Source organism: Solanum verrucosum, unplaced genomic scaffold (assembly GCF_900185275.1).
Source record: "Solanum verrucosum unplaced genomic scaffold, falcon-dt-bn FXZP01000022.1, whole genome shotgun sequence".
Lineage (NCBI taxonomy): Eukaryota > Viridiplantae > Streptophyta > Magnoliopsida > Solanales > Solanaceae > Solanum > Solanum verrucosum.
The window spans coordinates 4,645,754-4,655,854 of record NW_026020086.1 but is presented as its reverse complement, the minus strand read 5'-3'; the positions used below and the strand labels follow the sequence as shown (position 1 = coordinate 4,655,854).

The 10,101-nt window shown below is 32.4% G+C and overlaps 1 protein-coding gene across 1 annotated transcript; it reads left to right on the top strand.

Moving 5' to 3' along the window:
• Positions 1 to 6,354, top strand: LOC125824380 (uncharacterized). The gene is made up of 5 exons (XM_049503750.1): positions 1 to 365; positions 1,335 to 1,371; positions 1,559 to 1,795; positions 1,888 to 1,935; positions 5,721 to 6,354. Exons 1-5 carry the CDS (start codon positions 67 to 69, stop codon positions 5,985 to 5,987), a joined length of 888 nt encoding a protein of 295 aa, XP_049359707.1. The 5' UTR covers positions 1 to 66; the 3' UTR covers positions 5,988 to 6,354.
• The last annotated feature ends 3,747 nt before the right edge of the window (positions 6,355 to 10,101 follow it).

Sequence of the window (10,101 nt, the reverse complement as noted above, 5' to 3'; positions counted from 1 at the left end):
TTTTTGTCAATTTGATGGCCTAAATCTTTATTAGAAAAATTTTGGTTTGTGGGTTTTTTTTTGATAATGGGGAATGTAACAGCAGGTGTAGCTGCAAAATTTGCATTTTTTCCACCAGAGCCACCAACATATGAAGTATTTAAAGATGAAGATGGAAGGGTTTGTTTTAGTGGAATAACAGCTGATAAGAATGTAAATGTTCATTTGTTAGATACAAAAGGTGGTAATAAAATTGTAGCTACTTTTTGGAAACATCCATCTGGGAGATTTACACTTCTTTACTCACATGGAAATGCTGCTGATTTGGGACAAATGATTGATCTTTTCGTTGAGCTTAGAGCTCATCTTCGTGTTAATATTATGTGGTATGTTTTTGGCTCTCCTTTTTATCCATCTTTTTTGTTTTGGGTTTTTGGGGTGTTTTTTTTTAAAAATGATTTCATGGGGTTTCTTGTTTTTGATAGTATTGCTAATGGTTGTTATAAAGTTTTGATCTTTGCTTGTTTTCTTGTAGATTGCTTCTGTCTAATATGTTCTTGTTAACCTGTTTGTTGAGCTTAGAGATAATTCCTCTTTCTTTTTTGTTTGGGCTTATGGGGTGTTTCTTTTTTTGGTTTGAGGGTGTTTTTAGAATATTTGATTTCATGGGTTTTTCTTGTTTATGATTGTATTGCTAATGGTTGTTATAAAGTTTTGATCTTTATTTTGTTTTCTTGTATATTGCTTCTGCCTAATATTATGTGGTATGTTCCCTTTTATTGATAATATTCTTCTTCTGTTTTTTTTTCTTTCCTTTTCTGTTTTGGGGTGTTTTCTTTTATGGTTTGGGGGTGTTTTTAGGATAATTAATTTCATGGGGTTGCTTGTGTTTGATTGTATTGCTAATGGTTGTTATAAAGTTTTGATCTTTACTTTGTTTTCTTGTATAATGCTTCTGCCTAATATTATGTGATATGTTCCTTTTTATTGATAATATTCTTTTTTTTTTCTTTCCCTTCTGTTTTGGGGTTGTGGGGGTGTTTATAGGATAATTGATTTCATGGGGTTGCTTGTTTTTGAGAGCATTGTCCATGATTGTTCCAAAGTTTTGATCTTTACTTTGATTTGTGGTATATTGCTTCTGCCCAATATGTTCTTGTTCTAATTCTGTGTATGAGCTCTCTGTATTTTCTTGGTTTCTGAACTCGTTAACATGTCTTTCCTAAACTTGCATGGATTTTGTAGTCGCATTAACACTGTAACATCGTGCAATCATAATTCTTGAAAGTTCTGTTATTTTGCTATAACCTCCTTTGCCTTTGGCACTGATGTCATGTTTGTGTGCTGGATTGCAGCTATGATTACACGGGATATGGTGGATCGTCAGGTAAGGTAAGCAAATTATCATGCTAACTTCCATTTCTAACAGCAATTGGCATCATGTCATTGATCTATCTCGTCAGCACGATGATGTCAATAAAACCGTATCATCGTGCACTTGTGTTCATTTTCTTCTGCTTCTCTCCTCTTGCCTTCTGAGTTTTGTCTCCAAATATTGATGTCTGTTTACTTCTATCAGCCATCTGAGTTCAACACGTACCACGACATAGAAGCTGTCTATAATTGTTTGAAGAGCGAATACAGCATTAAGCAGGAGGATATCATTCTATATGGACAATCTGTTGGCAGTGGGCCGACACTACACTTGGCATCTCGCTTACAGAGGTTAAGAGCCATTGTTCTTCATAGCGCTATACTTTCAGGAATACGAGTTCTATATCCTGTCAAGATGACATTCTGGTTTGACATTTTCAAAGTAAGTATTTTTCTTTTCTTTTTTTCGTCTAATTCTTCTGCTTGATTCATTGTGACAAAGCACCATGTTGACAAATCTCTTTCATTTTGCAGAATATAGACAAAATACAAAAAGTCAGCTGCCCAGTTTTAGTGATCCATGTAAGAAACATCTATTTCTTTAGTTTCTTCTTCCATCTAGATACTTTCACATACATTTTTTCTGCTGTTGAAACAGCCTCTTGCAGAAATGTAACGTAAGGTTGCATTCAATAGACTGTTGTGGTCCGGCCCTTCCCCAAACCCCACGCATAGGGGGTGTTTAGTGCAGCAGGCTACCCTTTTTGTTCTTTAAACTTCTATCTATTATTCACAAAAACTATGCTTCTTTATGTTCTTCATTCTTCAAATTTTCTTCATTAGATATGTTTTACCACCAATCCAACTTCTAAGAGAATGGTATGATAGAGGACTAGGAAGATGTAAGTTGTAACGCATAAAACTATATTAAGTTGGTGAAATGGAGTGTTACATGATTGTTATGTGATTGGAGGATACATACCAAAATAAAAGGCACGTTTCGTAAACGGATATAAGACCACCATTTTCATATTGTAGTAAATGTGAGCCTCTAAGATCCACAAGATAAGTATTGCAGGGATCCGGATATTAAGATGGATATACAATCTTACAAGATTAGACTAGATGAAAAATGATGACACCGACAAAAGGTGCAAGTATTTTTGATAGAGGATGATATGAGATGAAGTTATTTGATATGGTTTGGTAATGTTTTGTGTAGACCTCCCAATGCACTCTTCTGTTAGATGCAAAAACACGGTGATTGACGGTATTTAAATAGGAAATGGTATACGTAACATCGCATGGAAGGAAATGGTGTCAAAGTGGCCTACAGTCTCTTTTTTTTTTTTTGGTTTCCTACCCGGTGTCCGGTACCCACATTGGAGCCCGACTAAATCCAGATTCGTGCCGGGAAGTCCCACATTGGGTGGTAAAGCGCTCCCTAACAAAGGCGACCCTGTACCCTAGGGGACTCGAACCCAAGACCTCTCAAAATACATACAAGTCTAGAAAAAATGACACAATAGGCGACATTGACTAGTTGGCTTTAAGGCTAAGTCAGGATGCTATTTCATTAGGCTCAGTATTGTAGGAGTCGTTTAGTCTAGAGATTTGTGTGTCAGTGGAAAATGTAGAGAAATTCTAGTGCTAGAGAACTCCAAAGTATTTGAGTATTGGAATAAAACAGGTCCAGATAGAGTGAAATGAATTATGAGAATCCATTGCATACTCCAGCTAACTTAAATGGATTATGAGAATCCATTGCATACTCCAGCTAACTTGGAGTTGCAGACATAGCACTTCTAGTTATTCTTTTCTTTCAAAATGATGCCAAAATCTTGTACAAAAGCTTGTCAACCACCTGCCTTGTTGCTTTGGTTTTGATTATATACTAGTAAATCTTATCAAGATAGAAGTCTTAAAGAATTTTTTTTGGTCCTTATAATTGTTACTAATCAGACTAAAGTTGGTAAAAAGAAAAGAAAAATGATTTTCTGGCGACCAGTACTTTTCTAGTTTTCTTTGGTTCAAAACAAACAACAACATACCTAGTGTAATCCCACAAGTGGGATCTGGGGAGGTTAGTGTACACACTTATTAGTTATTGTCTTGATCTTTAGAATCAAGTTCTTCGTGTAAAATAGTAGACATGCGTGAAACGAAGTGCTAACAGTTTCAACCAAAACTGGAGGTGCATCCAAGTGTTTGTGTAGCATTTATGTCACTCAACAACTGAAGGTTCCATTGGATTCTGGAAGCTTATAGCATTGGTCCGCCGCAATTCCCAAACTATGGGTGATTTGTACTGAACATGTCAACAATACTTATGATGATCTTTTCTGTCAATGTCCAATAGTGGACCATTTCAAACTTCCCTTCCTCTTTAGATGATTAGCGAGCTCGCTGTCTACAAGAATAGTTATTGTCTCCTTAAAAGAATTTATTCTAAGAAGACCCTTATAGACTATGAGTTTACAAGGAAAATTATCCACATATTGCATCTAATTCACTTCAAAACCAACTTCTTTTGTTCAGTACTGGTCCTTTCTTTCAAGCAACCTTTTTTTATATAAAGAGGCAAGGATTGCATATTAAGATAATTATTTGGATGTCGTCTTTCAAATCTCTCAACTATCAAGCTTTTAGAGGTTTGCAGATAAATGAATGAACATATCTCTCAGCTACACTACCTTACATGATTTCATAATCCTTTTATTCAAAATTCTGGACAACTATTACAACTCTATGCTTCTAATCACGAGTATCTTTTATACTTTTCTTCTCTCCGTAGCGCTAAGTAGAATCCTAAAATGGTTGATGTTATTATTCTAATATTGGAAACTACGTAAAAGTTTATGGAGCACACTGAAGAACCTGCTTAGAAAAAGAGTATTTCACTATGCATATTGCCAAAAATATGTCTTTAATTTCCTTGGTCCTCGTGCACTCAGAATGCCTTGTGTCGTTGAAATTGTTTACTATAGATACTCTGAAAGGCCAGAGTATCCATGACCTGACATGACACACTGTGAGCACTCAGTAAAAATACTTGTCGAATTTTCATTTGAAAAATGAGATACGGACATCTCTGCTCGGTTGTCAACACGTCACATAAGGTGACTTTGATATTGTCAGAGTAAAATTTAGTATATTTGAATTTTATGTTGCAAGATATGGCATATTAAGAACTATAGAGGACAAGGTAAACCAAGCCGGAAATTCTTCCTCAGTAAATGACAGAACAGGCCTTGGTTTGTCCAAGATAACAATGTACAAAAACAACATTACCCAGTGTAATCCCACAAGTGGAGTCTAGGGAGGATAGGATGTATGCAGACCTTACTCCTACCTTTGTGAGGTAGAAGAAAAGTTTTGAGGTAGAATCGCAAGAAATATATGACAGCAAAATAGCAAGATAGAAAACAAATGAAGCAACAAATAGTTGTAAACATAGAAGAATAAGCAACTATGTGATTACAAAATAATACTCTACTAATGTGGGAAAGAGGAGAGGGACTAATCCAAGATGAGAATGTAAACAAGTTATTCTTCTCTTTAGCTGGAAAATTTCTCATTTCCCTATATTTTTTGAGAAATCTGGTGTCTGCACATTTGTGAATTGTCATATGCACAAATGACAATTTTAAGTTCCGTTTGGTGGGAAATCATGAGACTAAGAAAATTAAACAGTTAACTCAGTCCATATTCATGAACTGTCAAATGAGGGAACTTTTAAATGAACCTTAGAAGCTATAGTGCAGAAGGATACTAATGCTTGGGAAAGGAATATCAATGAAAAGCAATAGTGATAGTTTAACTGAATGCTTGACGGGTTCTCGGAGGATACAGAACAGAATGAGATGTGTCACTGGAAGATCCTACCTGAATTTCTCAAAAAATGCTGCCTGCTTACTTGATCATCCTTGTAACATTTTTGAAATTGTTACAGGGAAGGTTCTCCTACACAAGTGAAATCAGATTTACTTGTTCGATATACAGTGATGCATTTCTGCGGATCAATTGATCACTATCTACTATCGTGACTTATTGTACAATACCACTAGGCATTGATGTGTAGTGAAGTTGATTATGCTGCTTCTGTGCTCAAAAAGTCATTGATATCACCCTCTGAAATGTCATTATATTTCGTTCTTGTGTGCTTAATTAAACCTTTATGCTCCATCTAGAATGCAAAAATTCTGAACTCTGTGTAGTAGTCAATACTTAATGAATTTCTTGAATACTATGATAGTTTAGTTCATCGCTCTATTTGTTTGTTTTTTCTGCTTAACCTAGCTGTAGAAGTTCCGATAAGGGATTAGCTCGTTAATATCCTGCACTCAAGTTCCCAATTTCATTTGCAGGGTACATCAGATGAAGTTGTTGATTTTTCACATGGTAAGCGTTTGTGGGAACTTGCCAAAGAGAAATATGATCCGTTATGGGTTGAAGGTGGAGGACATTGTAATTTAGAGACATTTCCTGAGTACATCAAGCACATGCGCAAATTCGTTAATGCAATGGAGAAACACTCGTTTTCTAAACGAAACAAAGGACGGCTTTCTCAAGCCCCGAGTATAACTGAATCCAAACACAACAGATGCTTAAGATTTGGAAAGAGACAAAAATGATTTGCTCTAGCTAGTTTGCTAAGAAATGCTGCACAGCACCAAGAAACCAAAGGTCCGCGTTTATTGCAGCAAGATAACTGATTCAAGAAACTGTCTGTTCTGACACCGATGTTACCAACTCAAAGATCGAGCTGCAGAGCAATGTGACACAGGTAAGATTTGGCCAGTTCATTATAGATTGAACATGATTAGTTTATGCGTTGGACAAGAACATAGTTGACTTGTCTGTTAAATGTAACAGTGTGTATTATCCCAGAAAAAGATTATGGTTAGAACTTCGTATTCAACTCTCTGTACAATTAGGATTCTCAGTGTTTTATGTAGAGATCAAACTTTCTTGGCAATAGAGATGCAAATTTATTTGCTGTGTATAATCTACTCGCTCCGCTTCAATCTATTTGACTTACTGTCCTTTTTAGTCTGTTTCAAAAAGAACGCATCTTTCCTTTTTTGGCAAGTAGTTAATTTCAACTTTTCACATGGAAGCCTACAATGATTAATTGACATTTTGGTATATTCTACATATCTTTAGTTAAACCACAAAATTATACCTACCTTTCTTAAACTCTGTGTTAAGTTCTTGAATCCTTTATCTCGTAAGTTGTATCGTCGATTTTTTTTTTATTTTTTTTTGTGTGTGTTATATTTCACTATTAATTTTCCAATTACAGGCTGCAGATTCATTGTACATATGAATATTCTCCTTGAAATTCTGTGTTAGTACATGCATCTGCCTGTGTGAAACTGAAATCTTTAGTTTATGTGTATGATAAAATATCGCTAACATTAGTGCTTCCATAAAGAATTCCATCCAAATATTTTATGGATTTAAGTTATATAAATCAATACTGTAAATAATTTTTACGCCATCATTTTGGCGTTATTATCATATGCAATACTAGGGTCTTCATAAGAACTCTAGGGCGAGGGGCTAGGTGAACTTAGATTAACGATGAGAAACGGATAGGAGGGACCTTATCTCTCTTTATCTATAGAGAGAGGGATGTGAAAGTTCTAATAGCCTTATGTTATGGCCGATCTTTCGACTTATGGCTTTCATACTACTATTATTGTGATGTGAATGATTCAAATTAATTGAATCTCTATCAATCCTCATTGTCGAAACTTGTATGCAATATATTTACAGAGGTAATTTAACTTGTTATAGCATGCAGTTTTGTTGTGATGTTATGAAAAGTTATATATTGTAAGTTAAGTTAACCTGATGATGTAAAAAAAATTTATATGTTGTCAATACGTGGAACTTAATTAAATTAATATCTTAATATTACTATATAATATTTTAATAAATAAAAAAATCGTATGCTCCAGATTGAGTGGGATTTGTTTGTTTCCCTCTTGCACATGGTAGGTTATTTAGGTCCCATTGGACATAGAGAAAAATAAATAAATAATAAAACTAGTTCTATGTTATGACATCTTTAATACTCTTTCTTATTTTAATTCTTATATTCTTATGAATACTTCTTTGTTGAACATTTGTAGACTTTTTTTTAAAATTTTATTTTTGGCTCTTATACTGAAGAATATATTATGCCAAGAATATATTCTTTTGTTGTCTGTAAATCTTATGACATATCAATATTGTCTCCTAGTGGTATATGTAATGTTGTGAAACTTTTTAAAAAAAATATAATGAAGAATACTATAACTTATATGATTTGTGCATTTTTATTTAAATATTTACTTGGTTTGTAATATTGGACTCTCACCAAAGTCATACATGAATTGTTGTTTAATTTTTACCACATTATATTACAAAATTTGTTTACTTGAGGTGTCACAATCCTTTTTCTAGCTTATGGATCTGTATCGATGCGTATATTTAAATCATAAGAAATTTTTATATATCGAAACTAATTTCATCGAATAAATTTAGTGAGGGTAATCTAATTTTATTAGTCCTAGCTAGAAAAATTTAACTAACCACGAGATCTAGAAACCAATCTGTATCTTATCATAAAAAGTATTGTCTTGACTTCGATCGAAAGAAAGAACTTAAGACTTTGGATTGAGTCGGGCTTTAAAATGTTGATTTTATGTGTTTTATGTTCTATTCATCGTTGTATGTATAATTTTAATTATCCTTATTTCACGATATCAATGTCAAGTAGTTGATACTTAGAAGCATACAATTATATATTTGTCAATTAATAACTTTATAATTGCAGCTAATGTGAGATAGAAGAAAGACAATTTCCATCAAAGATTTCACATGGACAGCCATTCAATATTATATTTATTCAATACCAAAGTTCAAAAAAACATAATACTATACTATACTATACTAGGAGTATTTCTTTAGAAATGTATGGGTAATATTCTTATAACATTCCTTGACATTTTATAACAAAAATGGAAGCTAATTATAAGGCCCTTTCTATTTGTATCATATTCTTTTAGTGGTGGAAAAGTTAGGTAATTTATTTTTATGTGTCTCAACCTTGATTATTAATTGGATAGACAAAACAACATATCTATATATATATGTTTATAAGTTTAATAACAAATGAATTTGAGTTCTTTAAAATTGTGAAAATTGTATACAATAATATCATTGGTAATACAAAGTCTCAAACATTTTGAAAATAAATAAATATTCTTGGACTCATGATTTTGTACACAAAACAAAAGTGTAGAGAGAGAAATTGGGAATCAAATTACTAGTGGATGAAAATTACAATGGGATATACTCCCTCCGTTTCAAAATTATTTGTCCTGATTCTTTTTTTTAATAAAAGAAATTATCTCAGACTATTTGTCATAGTGGGTCTTGATTGTTTGTCTCCGGAAGAAATGGATCTTAGTTTTGATTATGTTATGCCACAACGCAAAAGGATCAAAGGGAGTATTGTAGAGAGTTTTTGTTTGCTGGTGTTCTTCTAAGGCTTTCTTTGGTTACCGTGACATGGATTTGGTAGTACCAATATTACTTGATATAGCCCTTGAAACATGTGTATTCAATAAGTAGTAATCTTAATTAAGATTTATGTTGTATTTTTAGTAATGGGGTGTCTGACCATGTATATGTATCCACCATTAAATTTCGGATACATGATTTTTAACAACACGATGATATTAATGATACGACAGATACTCTACAGTCATGATTTGTTCCTAAATTCATGTGATTCAACTACATTTCATATTTAGATACACATAATTAAATGTATATGCTTATTATGTATTCGAGATACATGTTTTTGGATATAAAGTATGAAATTTAAATACACATAATTAGATGTATATGCTTCTTCTTTTTGTATATTCCATATTTAGATACACATAATTAGATGTATATGCTTACTATGTATTCGAGATACATGTTTTTGGATATAACATATGCAATTGATACTTGATACATCAAATTAGTACTAGATACATAGAAAAGATACATGAAATTAATATTATATATATATAAATAGATACATAAAATTAATACTAGATACCTATAACAAATACATGAAATTAATGCTAGATACTTCTATGATACATATGAATGTACTTGCAGGACACTCGTGTATCTAAGTGTTTAGTTTGTTAGATACATCATATATTGATATAGATATATCAAATTAATGAATTTATTATTTTAAGAGTAATAATTTGAAATTAATCAAATTGCATTACCAAGAGATACATGTTTTTATCTTAAATTAATAATATTAATGAATTTACTATTTCAAAGAATAATAAAATGAAATTAATTATCTATGTATTTTTGAAAATCCTCAATTACTCCTCTAATTAAGGAAATCAGTTCCAACCAATTAATTTAAATAAATAAATTTTGTATCTCAATTTTAAAATTCGGCAAATACTGCATGTATCTCATGGATTTAGACTCATGTATCCTAAGATATGGTACATGAAGAAATATTTGAAACTATTGAGAATTTTAATAATTAAGACCTAAACTAGTGGAATTTATGTGGTTTGCCCTAAAAACAACCCGCTAATTAATTAATTATTTTTTTCCATTTCATCTTTAATAATAATCGTTTGAAAAACTACAAAAGCCTTAATATAAATGAAGGTAAAAAAACTCTGCTAATTAATTATTTTTTAAGAAAAAAGAGAAATACGAAAAATA

Coding starts and splice junctions, on each gene's coding strand:
- LOC125824380 (XM_049503750.1), top strand. CDS start 67: ATGGGGAATGTAACAGCAGGTGTAGCTGCAAAATTTGCATTTTTTCCA. Junction 366..1,334: donor CTTCGTGTTAATATTATGTG/GTATGTTTTTGG, acceptor GCTGGATTGCAG/CTATGATTACACGGGATATG. Junction 1,796..1,887: donor TCTGGTTTGACATTTTCAAA/GTAAGTATTTTT, acceptor TTCATTTTGCAG/AATATAGACAAAATACAAAA.